At 46.7% G+C, this 17,754-nt stretch overlaps 1 protein-coding gene across 3 annotated transcripts in view; it reads right to left on the bottom strand.

Annotated features, from left to right (window-relative positions):
* Positions 1-464: 464 nt before the first annotated feature.
* The window catches only part of LOC125519896 (uncharacterized), a 43,691-nt gene continuing 26,401 nt past the window's right edge, over positions 465-17,754 (bottom strand). For 2 of the 3 annotated variants that reach the window (XM_048684673.2, XM_087535158.1), the window contains exon 7: positions 465-707. Coding sequence is in view for 2 of the 3 variants with exons in the window: in XM_087535158.1 (XP_087391284.1) it covers positions 604-707 (104 nt within the window). In the remaining variant the exon portion in view is untranslated. The other variant, XM_087535157.1, reaches the window with a different exon arrangement.

Below are 17,754 nucleotides of genomic sequence, written 5' to 3'. Positions count from 1 at the left end.
AGATCTCGGGCGTAATGAGGAGTTCCGGAATGGTCAGGAGACAAAGATTTATATATGGGAAGTCCTTATTCGGTCGCCCGAAGTGTTCGGGGGTTTATCGGTATTGTACCGGGACCACCGAAAGGGTTCCGGGGGTCCACCTGCCCCGGAGGGCCCTATGGGCTGAATATGGAGGGAGAACCAGCCCCTAGGTGGGCTGGGCACGAAACCCCCTAGGGCCCATGCCCCTAGGGTTTGGGGGAACCCTAAAGGGGGCGCCCCCTTGGCTTGGGGGGCAAGCCTCCCCCCTTAGCCGCCGCCCCCGTCTAGATCCATCTAGAGGGGGCCGGCTGTAACACCCATGATGCGGCTATATCTCCCACGTGTCGAAGCACGACTTAGAGGCATAACCGCATTGTAGGGATGTCGCAAGAGGGGTAATCTTTACACATCCCATGTACTGAATAAGAAAGGGATAAAGAGTCGGCTTACAATCACCACTTCACACAATACATAAATATAGCATTACATCATCCAGAATACAATTAAGGTCCGACTACGGAACAAAATAAAGAAAGACAACCCCTAATGCAACAGATCCCCGATTGCCCCGACTGGGCTCCACTACTGATCAACTGGAAAACGAAACAACACAACGAACACGATCTTCATCGAGCTCCTCCTTGAGCTCGGTTGCGTCACCTGCACGGTTTCAACGGCACCTGCAACTGTTTGAAGTAATCTGTGAGCCACGAGGACTCAGCAATCTCACACCCGCGAGATCAAGACTATTTAAGCTTATGGGTAGGAAAGGGGTGATGAGGTGGAGCTGCAGCAAGCACTAGCATATATGGTGGCTAACTTACGCAAATGAGAGCGAGAAGAGAAGCAAAGCACGGTTGTGAACTAGAAGTGATCAAGAGTGATCCTAAAACTACTTACGTTCAAGCATAACACAAGAACCGTGTTCACTTCCCGGACTCCGCCGAGAAGGGACCATCACGGCTACACACACGGTTGATGCATTTTAATTAAGTTAAGTGTCAAGTTCTCTACAACCGAATATTAACCAATTCCCATCTGCCCATAACCGCGGGCACGGCTTTCGAAAGTTCAAAACCCTGCAGGGGTGTCCCAACTTAGCCCATCACAAGCTCTCACGGTCAACGAAGGATATTCCTTCTCCCAGGAAGACCCGGTCAGACTCGAAATCCCGGTTACAAGACATTCCGACAATGGTAAAACAAGACGAGCAAAGCCACCCGAATGTGCCGACAAATCCCGATAGGAGCTGCACATATCTTGTTCTCAGGGCATACCGGATAAGCAATCCGTACAACTAAAACCAACCCTCAAGTTTCCCCGAGGTGGCGCTGCAAGGGGCTCTAGTTTGGACCAACACTCAGAGGAGCACTGGCTCGGGGGTTTAAAATAAAGATAACCCTTGAGTCTGCAGAACCCAAGGGAAAAAGGTTTAGGTGGCAAATGGTAAAACCAAGGTTGGGCCTTGCTGGAGGAGTTTTATTCAAAGCAAACTGTCAAGGGGTTCCCATTATAACCCAACCATGTAAGGAACGCAAAATCAAGGAACATAACACCGGTATGACGGAAACTAGGGCGGCAAAAGTGGAACAAAACACCTGGCATAAGGCCAAGCCTTCCACCCTTTACCAAGTATATAGATGCATTAAATTAAATAAGAGATATTGTGATATCCCAACAATAACCACGTTCCAACATGGAACAAACTCCATCTTCACCTGCAACTAGCAACGCTATAAGAGGGGCTGAGCAAAGCGGTAACATAGCCAAACAACGGTTTGCTAGGACAAGGTGGGTTAGAGGCTTGACATGGCAATATGGGAGGCATGATATGACAAGTGGTAGGTATCGCGGCATAGCAATAGAGCGAGCAACTAGCAAGCAAAGATAGAAGTGATTTCGAGGGTATGGTCATCTTGCCTGAGATCCCACAAGGAAGAGGAACGAGTCCATGAAGAAGACAAACGGACGTAGTCGAACGGATCCTCACAACTCCGGAATGGAACCGAAGCTAACGAGAGAAGCAACCCGGAAAGAAGCAAACATAGTAAACAACCACCACATAAACATGGCATGATGCACAACCAAGTATGATGCATGTCCGGTTTAAATATGCATGGCATGGCAAAGTGCACAAGCAAAACTACAAGTTAAGTGGAGCTCAATATGCAACGAGTTGCATATTGACGGAACACCACATGACTTATTTAGTTCTCTCTCGTTTAGATACCCAACAATATTAAATGTTGTTAAACATGGCAAGAGGTGGAGCATATGAAAACTACCTATCTAGGCAAGTTTAAATGAGGCCGGAACAACAAGCAACAAGTCCGGAAAATCCTCATATGCATATTTTAAGGTTTGGTACTGTTCTGCCCTAAACATAATTTTAGAGTTATTAAACCTACAAAGTAAGTACACCATGTTAAACTAGGCAAAATTCTACCCCATTTACATATAAAGTTTATTAGATTTGGAGCTACGGTTATTAAGTTATGAAATAAAGCATTTTAACAAGGTAATAGGCAAAATATGTGCAAACATCATTTCAGACATTTTAAACATGATTGAGAGTGGCATATTATGAAACTACACAAAATTCTAAGCAACTTTCATATAAAGTTTGTTTTAATATGATGCACCGTTAATTAGTTAGGATATGCATGAAGCTTAGGGAGTTTTCTGTAAAACTGTTAGTCTCTAGATAAAAGATAAAATCGCCATAGGGAAGAAACATCATGGACAGAAACTACTGGCCCAACAGCGAAAGAAGAAAAAAAACACAGGAGGCGTTGGAGTTGGCCTCACCATGGGCCGTGGCCCGGATCTGGTGGGCTGGATGGTTGGAGGGGCGCGGCTGGGCCTTGCGCGAGATGCGGCCCAGGCGTGGTCGCGGTCGACCAGCGAGGAGTGGGACGAGGCGCTGGGTGAGCGAGGCGACTGGTCAACGCGGGCATGACCCGTTGTGCTCTGTCGCTCGAAGCAGGGGATGCAGCGGCGGCTTGGAGCGGCTCGATGCAGCAGCAAGACAGCGGCGACCGATGTAGGAAGCAGCAGAAGCAGGGAGGCCGGCGGGTGCGGAGGTCCAGCGAGTACTCCGGCGATGGGTGGCTGATCCGGGCGATGGCGTGGCGCGAGGGCGTTCTTCCCTGGAAAGAGGCGAATGCGACGGGAACCTTCAGGAGCTCCATGGGCGGCAGGCTCCTGCAAAAACGGCGGTGAGAGGGTGCAGCGGCTGCTACTGTTGCTGGCGTCATGGAAGAACTCCGGCGAGGTTCAACGAGGAGGTCCGGGCGTGAGGAGAAGACCAGGACGGCGGGGAAGAGGCTGGGACAGAGCGGGACTTGCAGCAGCAGCGGCGGGGCATGGCAGCACGGACTTGGCGGCGGTGAACGAGCGTGAGGGAAAGGAGGCAGGCATGGCGCCGCGCTCTGTTGCAGCATGGGAACGAGCGGGTGATGCGGTGCTCCGGCGAGGAAAAGGAGGGCGCCATGGCCTACTGTAGCTCCTGCGTGAAGAACACAGGGAAAGGGAGAGAGTTTAGCAACGGGAGAGAGAGGGATGGCGAGGGGGAGGCTAGGGACGGCGAGGCTTGGCCTGGTCGTGGTCGTGGTCGCCGGAGGGCGCGTTGGATCGGGAGGAGCGGCGAGCTCGAGGGAGCGAGAGGTTCGCGGGGCCTCTGCTTGCGGGAGGTTGGGAGCGAGGCTACGGGCGTGAACGACGCCCGGGATGGGGATGGCGCGGGCATGCCGAGAGACGGCCGGATCCGCGAGCGCGTCCAGAGTCGGTGAGGGAGGTGGAGGGATTTGGTTAGCCGATGGATGAATTCGAGGAGAGGTGGAGGATTGGCTACGGGATCAGGATGGATCCCGAGGAAGAAGAGGGGTGGTTGACTGGCGGCGGCGGGGATTGGACATGGGGTGGGTCCCTAGAAATTAGGTTTTGGTCTGATTTGGAAAGAGGTGGTCTATTTATAGGGAAAAAGGAGTAGGTTTGGACCCTCCGATCGAAATTGGACGGTCGAGAATAAATAGGTTTGGAAGTCCAAATAACAAAACAGAGATGTTTTATAGATGTTAGGGGATGATCCGGACCCACCGGTGACGATTGTCCGGGTCGGGTTCGGGGAAGTTTCGGACGCGCGAGAGGAGACTATGCTCTGAGCAAGGAGGGGTTTCGGGGCCTGGCGGTGGACTGTGAGGAAGGGCTTGGGCTGAGAGTAAAGAGGGGGAATGCAGCCCGGCGACTGTTTCCAGAGACCGAAAACGTCCGACGATTTGACCGACTATAATGTCGCTATAGTTATCCGTTGGGGCATCAAACGATCTCCAAATGCGATGAAATTAGGCGGGCGACCTACTGACAACAAAACAACATCGCACGCCAACTTTCATCCCATTCCGAGAACATTTACCAGCCACTTATAAAATACTATTTCGGACGTGCCGCGGGCGCGTGCAAGTGTGTCTAGGCTCAGAACGGACAACGGAAAGAACGAGGAGACCGGGACGGATGAAAGTTTCAAAAACATGATGATGCAATGCACATGATGACATGAAAAGATGCGACACGCAAGCAAAAGACAAGGCAACAACAGCGAATAACTGGAAGACACCTGGCGCAACGGTCTCAGGGCGTCACAACACTCCACCACTACGAGAGGATCTCGTCCCGAGATCTAGGATGGCACCGGAGGGAAAACGGAAGAGGAAGATAAAAGGTAAAACTAAGTTGCTTCTTTGACAAATGAGTGAACCCAAAGAACCTTTCGAGGTTAAACAAATTGAAATAAGGAAGCCAACAAAGATGCAAGAAGTTGAAAACACTCCGATAGATAAGAGGAACATGGGATACGACGAGAATCTAGAGGTTAAGTGGCAAGATAGATATTGAAACCACTCCGGTTAAAACAATATAGAGAAGGAATAAGAATGATATAATTTGGACAGCACTCCGACTGTAAATGGAAAGAATTCAACATGAACTTGACAAGATGAGAGGATACTTGATGAGATCAACAACCCACTGCCTCCGGAACTATTGAAAGAATGGAACAAGGGGTAAGAAAGATCTCAGACAGCACTCCGGTTGAGAAGGAAGGCAAAACTTGATAAGATGAGAGAACTTGAATGAAAACACGACACTCCGGTTGAATTGATAAGCAAAAGAAAGAACATGATCCTCACAATTCGAGATGATGTTAGAAAAGAGCAACATCACAATGCCTCTGGATGAAGGAATAGAAGGTAGATCGTCGGAACAAAAGAACGGAGAAAAAAATGACAACTTCTGCCACACATGAGCTTGGAAAGCACCCTTCCGAGAATTGTATTATTCATGCTAGAATTGTATTAACCGGAAACATAATACATGTGTGAATACATAGACAAACAGAGTGTCACTAGTATGCCTCTACTTGACTAGCTCGTTAATCAAAGATGGTTATGTTTCCTAACCATGAACAAAGAGTTGTTATTTGATTAACGGGATCACATCATTAGGTGAATGATCTAATTGACATGACCCATTCCATTAGCTTAGCACCCGATCGTTTAGTATGTTGCTATTGCTTTCTTCATGACTTATACATGTTCCTATGACTATGAGATTATGCAACTCCCGTTTGCCGGAGGAACACTTTGTGTGCTACCAAACGTCACAACGTAAATGGGTGATTATAAAGGTGCTCTACAGGTGTCTCCAAAGGTACATGTTGGGTTGGCGTATTTCGAGATTAGGATTTGTCACTCCGATTGTCGGAGAGGTATCTCTGGGCCCTCTCGGTAGTGCACATCACATAAGCCTTGCAAGCATTGCAACTAATGAGTTAGTTGCGAGATGATGTATTACGGAACGAGCAAAGAGACTTGCCGGTAACGAGATTGAACTAGGTATTGAGATACCGACGATCGAATCTCGGGCAAGTAACATACCGATGACAAAGGGAACAACGTATGTTGTTATGCGGTCTGACCGATAAAGATCTTCGTAGAATATGTAGGAGCCAATATGAGCATCCAGGTTCCGCTATTGGTTATTGACCGGAGACGTGTCTCGGTCATGTCTACATTGTTCTCGAACCCGTAGGGTCCGCACGCTTAAGGTTTCGATGACAGTTATATTATGAGTTTATGAGTTTTGATGTACCGAAGTTAGTTCGGAGTCCCGGATGTGATCACGGACATGACGAGGAGTCTCGAAATGGTTGAGACATAAAGATTGATATATTGTACGGCTATATTCGGACACCGGAAGTGTTCCGGGTGATTTCGGAGAAAACCGGAGAGCCGGAGGGTTACCGGAACTCCCCCGGGAGAAGTAATGGGCCATATGGGCCTTAGTGGAGAGAGAGAGGGGCAGCCAAAGGTGGGCCGCGCGCCTCCTCCCCCCTGGTCTGAATTGGACTAGGAGAGGGGGGCGGCGCCCCCCTTTCCCTCTCCCTCCCCACTTGAGGACTCCTCCTTGGCGCGCCATAGAGGGCCGGCCTCCTCCCCTTGATCCTTTATATACGGGGGCAGGGGGCACCCCTTGACACACAAGTTGATCCACGTGATCATATTCTTAGCCGTGTGCGGTGCCCCCTTCCACCATATTCCTCGATAATATTGTAGCGATGCTTAGGCGAAGCCCTGCGACGGTAGTGCATCAAGATCGTCACCACGTCGTCGTGCTGACGGAACTCTTCCCCGACACTTTGCTGGATCGGAGTCCGGGGATCGTCATCGAGCTGAACATGTGCTAGAACTCGGAGGTGCCGTAGTTTCGGTGCTTGATCAGTCGGGCCGTGGAGACGTACGACTACATCAACCAAACGCTTCCGTTGTCGATCTACAAGGGTACGTAGATCACACTCTCCCCTCTCGTTGCTATGCATCACCATGATCTTGCGTGTGCGTAGGAATTTTTTTGAAATTACTACGTTCCCCAACAGTGGTATCAGAGCCAGGTTTTTATATGTTGATGTTATATGCACGAGTAGAACACAAGTGAGTTGTGGGCGATATAAGTCATACTGCTTTCAGCATGTCATACTTTGGTTCGGCGGTATTGTTGGACGAAGCGGCCCGGACCGACATTACGCGTACGCTTACGCGAGACCGGTTCTCCCAACGTGCTTTGCACATAGGTGGCTTGCGGGCGACTGTCTCTCCAACTTTAGTTGAACCAAGTATGGCTACGCCCGGTCCTTGCGAAGGTTAAAACGGAGTCTATTTGACAAACTATCGTTGTGGTTTTGATGCGTAGGTGAGATTGGTTCTTGCTTAAGCACGTAGCAGCCACGTAAAACTTGCAACAACAACAAAGTAGAGGACGTCTAACTTGTTTTTGCAGGGCATGTTGTGATGTGATATGGTCAAGACATGATGCTAAAATTTTATTGTATGAGATGATCATGTTTTGTAACCGAGTTATCGGCAACTGGCAGGAGCCATATGGTTGTCGCTTTATTGTATGCAATGCAATCGCGCTGTAATGCTTTACTTTATCACTAAGCGGTAGCGATAGTCGTGGAAGCACAAACTTGGCGAGACGACAACGATGCTACGATGGAGATCAAGGTGTCACGCCGGTGACGATGGTGATCACGACGGTGCTTCGGGGATGGAGATCACAAGCACAAGATGATGATGGCCATATCATATCACTTATATTGATTGCATGTGATGTTTATCCTTTTGTGCATCTTATCTTGCTTTGATTGATGGTAGCATTATAAGATGATCTCTCACTAAATTATCAAGAAGTGTTCTCCCTGAGTATGCACCGTTGCGAAAGTTCTTCGTGCTGAGACACCACGTGATGATCGGGTGTGATAGGTTCTACGTTCAAATACAACGGGTGCAAAACAGTTGCACACGCGGAATACTCAGGTTATACTTGACGAGCCAGGCATATACAGATATGGCCTCAGAACACGGAGACCGAAAGGTCGATCGTGAATCATATAGTAGATATGATCAACATAACGATGTTCACCATTGAAAACTACTCCATCTCACGTGATGATCGGTTATGGTTTAGTTGATTTGGATCACGTAATCACTTAGAGGATTAGAGGGATGTCTATCTAAGTGGGAGTTCTTTAAGTAAATTAATTGAACCTAAATTTATCATGAAACTTAGTACCTGATAGTATCTTGCTTGTTTATGCTTGATTGTAGATAGATGGTTCGTGCTGTTGTTCCGTTGAATTTTAATGCGTTCCTTGAGAAAGCAAAGTTGAAAGATGATGGTAGCAATTACACGGACTGGGTCCGTAACTTGAGGATTATCCTCATTGCTGCACAGAAGAATTACGTCCTGGAAGCACCGCTGGGTGCCAGGCCTGCTGCTAGAGCAACACCAGATGTTATGAACGTCTGGTAGAGAAAAGCTGATGACTACTCGATAGTTCAGTGTGCCATGCTTTACGGCTTAGAATCGGGACTTCAACGACGTTTTGAACGTTATGGAGCATATGAGATGTTCCAGGAGTTGAAGTTAATATTTCAAGAAAATGCCCGGATTGAGAGATATGAAGTCTCCAATAAATTCTATAGCTACAAGATGGAGGAGAACAGTTCTGTCAGTGAGCATATACTCAAAATGTCTGGGTATAATAATCACTTGATTCAATTGGGAGTTAATCTTCCAGATGATTGCGTCATTGACAGAATTCTCCAATCACTGCCACCAAGCTACAAGAGCTTCGTGATGAACTATAATATGCAAGGGATGAATAAGACTATTCCCGAGCTCTTCGCAATGCTGAAAGCTGCGGAGGTAGAAATCAAAAAGGAGCATCAAGTGTTGATGGTCAACAAGACCACTAGTTTCAAGAAAAAGGGCAAAGGGAAGAAGAAGGGGAACTTCAAAAAGAACGGCAAGCAAGTTGCTACTCAAGAGAAGAAACCCAAACCTGGACCTAAGCCTGAAACTGAGTGCTTCTACTGCAAGTAGACTGGTCACTGGAAGCGGAACTGCCCCAAGTATTTGGCGGATAAGAAGGATGGCAAGGTGAACAAAAATATATGTGATATACATGTTATTAATGTGTACCTTACTAATGCTCGCAGTAGCACCTGGGTATTTGATACTGGTTCTGTTGCTAATATTTGCAACTCGAAACAGGGACTACGGATTAAGCGAAGATTGGCTAAGGACGAGGTGACGATGCGCGTGGGAAACGGTTCCAAAGTCGATGTGATCGCAGTCGGCACGCTACCTCTACATCTACCCTCGGGATTAATATTAGACCTAAATGATTGTTATTTGGTGCCAGCGTTAAGCATGAACATTATATCTGGATCTTGTTTGATGCGAGACGGTTATTCATTTAAATCTGAGAATAATGGTTGTTCTATTTATATGAGTAATATATTTTATGGTCATGCACCCTTAAAGAGTGGTCTATTTTTGTTGAATCTCGATAGTAGTGACACACATATTCATAGTGTTGAAGCCAAAAGATGCAGAGTTGATAATGATAGTGCAACTTATTTGTGGCACTGCCGTTTAGGTCATATCGGTGTAAAGCGCATGAAGAAACTCCATACTGATGGACTTTTGGAACCACTTGATTATGAATCACTTGGTACTTGCGAACCGTGCCTCATGGGCAAGATGACTAAAACACCGTTCTCCGGTACTATGGAGAGAGCAACAGATTTGTTGGAAATCATACATACAGATGTATGTGGTCCGATGAATATTGAGGCTCGTGGCGGATATCGTTATTTTCTCACCTTCATAGATGACTTAAACAGATATGGGTATATCTACTTAATGAAACATAAGTCTGAAACATTTGAAAAGTTCAAAGAATTTTAGAGTGAAGTTGAAAATCATCGTAACAAGAAAATAAAGTTTCTACGATCTGATCGTGGAGGAGAATATTTGAGTTACGAGTTTGGTGTACATTTGAAACAATGCGGAATAGTTTCGCAACTCACGCCACCCGAAACACCACAGCGTAATGGTGTGTCCGAATGTCGTAATCATACTTTACTAGATATGGTGCGATCTATGATGTCTCTTACTGATTTACCGCTATCGTTTTGGGGATACGCTCTAGAGACGGTCGCATTCACGTTAAATAGGGCACCATCAAAATCCGTTGAGACGACGCCTTATGAACTGTGGTTTGGCAAGAAACCAAAATTGTCGTTTCTGAAAGTTTGGGGCTGCGATGCTTATGTGAAAAAGCTTCAACCTGATAAGCTCGAACCCAAATCGGAGAAGTGTGTCTTCATAGGATATCCAAAGGAGACTATTGGATACACCTTCTATCACAGATCCGAAGGCAAGACTTTTGTTGCTAAGTTCGGAAACTTTCTGGAGAAGGAGTTTCTCTCGAAAGAAGTGAGTGGGAGGAAAGTAGAACTTGATGAGGTAACTGTACCTGCTCCCTTATTGGAAAGTAGTGCATCACAGAAAACTGTTTCAGTGACACCTACACCAGTTAGTGAGGAAGCTAATGATGATGATCATGAAACTTCAGAACAAGATAGTACTGAACCTTGTAGATCAACCAGAGTGAGATCCGCGCCAGAGTGGTACGGTAATCCTGTTCTGGAAGTCATGCTACTAGATCATGATGAACCTACGAACTATGAAGAAGCGATGGTGAGCCTAGATTCCGCAAAATGGCTTGAAGCCATGAAATCTGAGATGGGATCCATGTATGAGAACAAAGTATGGACTTTGGTTGACTTGGCCGATGATCGGCAAGCAATTGAGAATAAATGGATCTTCAAGAAGAAGACTGACGCTGACGGTAATATTACTGTCTACAAAGCTCGACTTGTCGCAAAAGGTTTTCGACAAGTTCAAGGGATTGACTACGACGAGACCTTCTCACCTGTAGCGATGCTTAAGTCTGTCCGAATCATGTTAGCGATTGCCGCATTTTATGATTATGAAATTTGGCAGATGGATGTCAAAACTGCATTCCTGAATGGATTTCTGGAAGAAGAGTTGTATATGATGCAACCGGAAGGTTTTGTCGATCCAAAGGGAGCTAACAAAGTGTGCAAGCTCCAGCGATCCATTTATGGACTGGTGCAAGCCTCTCGGAGTTGGAATAAACACTTTGATAGTGTGATCAAAGCATTTGGTTTTATACAGACTTTTGGAGAAGCCTGTATTTACAAGAAAGTGAGTGGGAGCTCTGTAGCATTTCTGATATTATATGTGGATGACATATTACTAATTGGAAATGATATAGAATTTCTAGATAGCATAAAGGGATACTTGAATAAGAGTTTTTCAATGAAAGACCTCGGTGAAGCTGCTTACATATTAGGCATTAAGATCTATAGAGATAGATCAAGACGCTTAATTGGACTTTCACAGAGCACATACCTTGACAAAGTTTTGAAGAAGTTCAAAATGGATCAAGCAAAGAAAGGGTTCTTGCCTGTGTTGCAAGGTGTGAAGTTGAGTAAGACTCAATGCCCGACCACTTCAGAAGATAGAGAGAAAATGAAAGATGTTCCCTATGCTTCAGCCATAGGCTCTATCATGTATGCAATGCTGTGTACCAGACCTGATGTGTGCCTTGCTATAAGTCTAGCAGGGAGGTACCAAAGTGATCCAAGAGTGGATCACTGGACAGCGGTCAAGAACATCCTGAAATACCTGAAAAGGACTAAGGATATGTTTCTCATATATGGAGGTGACAAAGAGCTCATCGTAAAAGGTTACGTTGATGCAAGCTTTGACACTGATCCGGACGATTCTAAATCGCAAACCGGATACGTGTTTACATTAAACGTGGAGCTGTCAGTTGGTGCAGTTCTAAACAAAGCGTTGTAGCGGGATCTACATGTGAAGCGGAGTATATAGCTGCTTCGGAAGCAGCAAATGAAGGAGTCTGGATGAAGGAGTTCATATCCGATCTAGGTGTCATACCTAGTGCATCGGGTCCAATGAAAATCTTTTGTGACAATACTGGTGCAATTGCCTTGGCAAAGGAATCCAGATTTCACAAGAGAACCAAGCACATCAAGAGACGCTTCAATTGCATCCGGGATCTAGTCCAGGTGGGAGACATAGAGATTTGCAAGATACATATGGATCTGAATGTTGCAGACCCGTTGACTAAGCCTCTTCCACGAGCAAATCATTATCAGCACCAAGGCTCCATGGGTGTTAGAATCATTACTGTGTAATCTAGATTATTGACTCTAGTGCAAGTGGGAGACTGAAGAAAATATGCCCTAGAGGCAATAATAAAGTTATTATTTATTTCCTTATATCATGATAAATGTTTATTATTCATGCTAGAATTGTATTAAACAGAAACATAATACATGTGTGAATACATAGACAAACAGAGTGTCACTAGTATGCCTCTACTTGACTAGCTCGTTAATCAAAGATGGTTATGTTTCCTAACCATGAACAAAGAGTTGTTATTTGATTAACGGGATCACATCATTAGGTGAATGATCTAATTGACATGACCCATTCCATTAGCTTAGCACCCGATCGTTTAGTATGTTGCTATTGCTTTCTTCATGACTTATACATGTTCCTATGACTATGAGATTATGCAACTCCCGTTTGCCGGAGGAACACTTTGTGTGCTACCAAACGTCACAACGTAAATGGGTGATTATAAAGGTGCTCTACAGGTGTCTCCAAAGGTACATGTTGGGTTGGCGTATTTCGAGATTAGGATTTGTCACTCCGATTGTCGGAGAGGTATCTCTGGGCCCTCTCGGTAATGCACATCACATAAGCCTTGCAAGCATTGCAACTAATGAGTTAGTTGCGAGATGATGTATTACGGAACGAGTAAAGAGACTTGGCGGTAACGAGATTGAACTAGGTATTGAGATACCGACGATCGAATCTCGGGCAAGTAACATACCGATGACAAAGGGAACAACGTATGTTGTTATGCGGTCTGACCGATAAAGATCTTCGTAGAATATGTAAGAGCCAATATGAGCATCCAGGTTCCGCTATTGGTTATTGACCGGAGACGTGTCTCGGTCATGTCTACATTGTTCTCGAACCCGTAGGGTCCGCACGCTTAAGGTTTCGATGACAGTTATATTATGAGTTTATGTGTTTTGATGTACCGAAGTTAGTTCGGAGTCCCGGATGTGATCACGGACATGACGAGGAGTCTCGAAATGGTCGAGACATAAAGATTGATATATTGTACGGCTATATTCGGACACCAGAAGTGTTCCGGGTGATTTCGGAGAAAACCGGAGAGCCGGAGGGTTACCGGAACCCCCCCGGGAGAAGTAATGGGCCATATGGGCCTTAGTGGAGAGAGAGAGAGGGGCAGCCAAAGGTGGGTCGCGCGCCTCCTCCCCCCTGGTCCGAATTGGACTAGGAGAGGGGGGGCGGCGCCCCCCTTTCCCTCTCCCTCCCCACTTCTTTCCCCCTCCTAGTAGGAGTCCTACTACTAGCCGTGGAGGGCCGGCCTCCTCCCCTTGATCCTTTATATACGGGGGCAGGGGGCACCCCTTGACACACAAGTTGATCCACGTGATCATATTCTTAGCCGTGTGCGGTGCCCCCTTCCACCATATTCCTTGATAATATTGTAGCGGTGCTTAGGCGAAGCCCTGCGACGGTAGTGCATCAAGATTGTCACCACGCCGTCGTGCTGACGGAACTCTTCCCCGACACTTTGCTGGATCGGAGTCCGGGGATCGTCATCGAGCTGAACGTGTGCTAGAACTCGGAGGTGCCGTAGTTTCGGTGCTTGATCGGTCGGGCCGTGGAGACGTACGACTACATCAACCAAACGCTTCCGTTGTCGATCTACAAGGGTACATAGATCACACTCTCCCCTTTCGTTGCTATGCATCACCATGATCTTGCGTGTGCGTAGGATTTTTTTTGAAATTACTACGTTCCCCAACAGTCGCATCACTTAGCTGTGAAGCGAATTCTTCGATATTTGGCTCACACCCCAACTCTAGGATTATGGTATCCATAGGGCTCAGAGTTTGATCTGGTTGGATTCTCGAATGCTGATTATGCTGGTGACAAGGTGGATCGCAAGTCTACATCAGGCACATGTCATTTTCTAGGACGATCACTTGTATGTTGGTCTTCAAAAAAGCAGAACTGTGTATCTCTCTCTACTGCTGAATCTGAATACATTGCTGCTGGATTTTGCTGCGCTCAGCTTCTGTGGATGAAGCAAACACTCAAGGACTATGGCATTCATCTGAAGCAAGTGTCACTCTACTGCGACAACGAAAGCGCCATCAAGATTGCCAACAACCCAGTTCAGCACTCGAAGACAAAGCACATTGAAATTCTTCATCACTTTCTCAGAGATCATGTTGTGAAGGAAGATATTGATATCATACACGTCAACACTGAAGAGCAATTGGCAGATATTTTCACCAAGCCCTTGGATGAGAAGAGATTTTGCAAGTTACGGTGTGAGCTAAATATCTTGGAATCCTCAAATGTCCTGTGATCAGGCACACATCCTAACACTTATACATATTGATGACTTAGATGTGCAACACATGAAGTAAAGTATATATTCAATCAATGAAGACATACATTCTAAGTGTGAATACATTAATGTGGAATTTGACTTCGGAGCGCCACGATAATTGTGCGCCGTGTCTGGGTCTAATACTTCCTATACGGTGGGTAACGCCACCACCAAATTTTCTGTTTGAAGTGTTTCACTCATGGCGTTACATTTGCTATGTCTTCACATTTGGTTTGGCTTCAATCTCAACATGTCTTCATGATTATCTTCACTATGTTGATTATATATATACTAGGGTTCTGTCCTCTACAGCATTCACTTATAGCTATGTCTTCTTGTTGAATCTTTTGAACTAAGTGAATGTGATCGGACCCTAACCTCTCTATGCTTTCTATCTCAAACTCTATCTCTCCAAATCATATGCATTCTATTGAAACTGTCGAATGTCTTCTCTGCGTCCTTGTCAACAGAAGATACAGAGACAAACATTAAGTCCGTTTTCAATGCTCATTCCTCACCTGAAAACCGGAGAAGTGGGAACGACCATCCGACAATACAGGCGTGCGTGGGACGTGGAACAACCCCCGATATGCTGCATGACAGCCACATGTCCCTTAGATGTGAATCGCCAGGGGCACCTGTGTAATAACGCAGTGCCGTCCCTGTACCTATAAATACACGCCTCGCAGCAGTCATTATCTCTTCTTCCACTCTCGCACGAACCCTAGCGCCACTGCTAGCCCTCGACGACGCCGGCGACGAAGCGCTTCGCTGCCGCAACCTCTCCGACGTCGTTTTCACACCGACCGCGGACATCGTCCTCTCCGCCGTCGCCGTAGGTGTCCTCCGTCGCCAAGTTAGGGCACGGAAGATCGAACTGCTCTGCCTCCTCTTCCACTCCGTCTAGCAGTTCTTCGTGTGGTAAATAAAACTTCCTTTTTACGGCCCCCTTGATCCTATAGCTTTGTCACTTTCTACCACAAGCAGTTTCTATTCACACAAGTTGGATCTCTTTCATACTGCATCCTATAACATGCCTAGTATATTCACTTATGCTTCACAAAGTAGTTAGATTCCTCACTTGTACTGATCTCTGGATTCGTACAAATCTGGAACCAACTCCTTATCTATGAGTGAATGTCTTCGCACGATGAGGTCAATGTCTTCTAAACTGATTTATCTTCAAAATCTTCTAAGAATGCATATGACCTCTTCCCCTTCCCTCGCACCTTAATGCTGTCACAGGTACATGTCCGTGGGAGAATCCCTTAGTTCTCATAGTCTGCATTCATTTGCAGAATTCTTACAGCATCATATAAATTCTCCCGAAGCCAGTTCCTGTTTGTCCAGCAAGCGAAAACCTTTGAAGCCTTTGAACGTATTGAAGCCTTTCAGTTTAAAATTCATGGCTTCAGAGAAACTGCAAGGAAGGGTGGCAGAAAGCGTCGAGGAGAAACATCAAGAGATCTGCCCGATGACCTCTCAGAGCTGTACAAGACAGATCCTGAAGAGGATTACAATCAGCGCAAGACACGAATCCAATGGATTCGACGCTATTGGGCAGAACAGTGGTTCAAGTACAGATTTGTGACCAAGGAATATGCTGAAAAGAATGCCATCAAGCGACCATGGGGAGACATCCTCTATAAAAATCTTCAACCCAGGACCAGAGATGAAGCCATTGAACAAGGCTTCTATCCCTGCATGGTCCGTGGACCACAGCCAGCGGATGCTGACCCATCATCACTGCTATGGTGTCGTGACGACATTCTGTTCAAGCGCAACTTCCAGTTTGCCCAGAACTCAGCAAAGCAGAACAAGAAGACATTGGGACTAGACTTCAACCATGGTCCTTCTGCTCCAAGGGCTGACGGCACACGTGATGCAGAACCCAATGTCGTCGGTCCTTTCTACAATCTTGAAGGTCTCATCACCCATATCTTGGTTTAAGGGACAACCGTGAATGAGCCTGCAGATGACGCTGAATCAGATGAAGCGCCTGCAGCGCCGAAGCCAAAGAAGCAGCCTAAAGCTTCAAAACCTGCCTCTGCCCCAAAAATCTCAGCGGGCGAAGCCACTGGCAACTGCACCTCTTGAAGACAGTGTGCAGTCTGAAGATTTGTCACGCATCTCCAAGCCACAGAAGGTCAAGATGCCTCTGCCACACACCGGCCAAGAACTGACAGCTGTTGCTGTTCTGCGTAATGATGCCATTGATCTGTCCAGCGATGAAGATCTTGCAGATGACGCTCTTGAGAAACTGATCAAGAGCAAAGAAGAAGCAGAAATCTTCAATAATCTGCCTCTCTTTGACGTGGCAATCATCCATAACTTCATTGATGGATGGTTTGACACGCCCAACATCAGCTTCGATAATCTGCAACTTCCCATTGGCCTCAGTGTCGCCTTCCATGGCGCCATTGCTTCAGAGTTAGCTATCGCCCAGCGCATTGTTGAACTGAAGCAGAAGATTGACTTTGAGAAATCTCAATTCAAGAAGTATATGGCCAAGCTCAGCGTGCAAGAGGTGAAGAATTTCAAGATTATGCTGCACGAGCTCAAGGAAGCCTTTCTCACGAAACGTGCAGAAGTTCAGGGTTCTCGTGAGCGCATGAAGGTTCTGGCTGACAGGTGTGTGCAAGCCTACAATGAGGTTGAGAAGCGCATGGCCCTTGGGCGTCCTGGCATTGACCCTAGGATGGCTGCAAAGAAGAAGAAGAAGCCCGCTACGGCTGAACCCGACGCACCAAGGCAGGAAGCAGATCCCATTGTCTTCCCAACCAGCATGACTGGCTCGAAGCCAAAAGCCCGGTCAACCGCTTCAGAGCTGAAGAAGACAAGGACTGCTGAAGCTGAAGCCGGGAAGAGGAAACATCCTGAAGCCTCTCCTACTGCCCCCTCCAAGAAGAAGAGGAAGACCAAGAAAGAACGGGCTGCTCACACAGAGCCCTTGATTGTTGAACCCATTTCCATGGTTCACCCTGACGCTGAACCATAAGAACGTGAACTGACTGTCCATGAGCCTGCTTTCACAGAGGCTCATGAAGCTGAAGACTTTCCAGCAGCTGATCCCATCGCTGCTGAAGACATTGGTCACCATGACCATGTTGAAGATGATGCAGTCCTTCCTCAGCTCGAGCACCAACAGGTATCATCGCCTGTGCTAACGCACAGCGAACTCATCAGCATTGGTCGTCCTCTGACACCAATTGCTCAGGATGCTTCATGGGTTGATCGCCCACAAGAGGAAGAAGACTTTGAGGCCCAGCCAA

This window comes from Triticum urartu, chromosome 7A, assembly GCF_056163025.1.
Source record: "Triticum urartu cultivar PI428250 chromosome 7A, HENAU_Tu73, whole genome shotgun sequence".
Classification (NCBI taxonomy): domain Eukaryota; kingdom Viridiplantae; phylum Streptophyta; class Magnoliopsida; order Poales; family Poaceae; genus Triticum; species Triticum urartu.
Note: the sequence above shows the minus strand (reverse complement) of the source record. Positions and strands in the feature narration are given on the sequence as shown.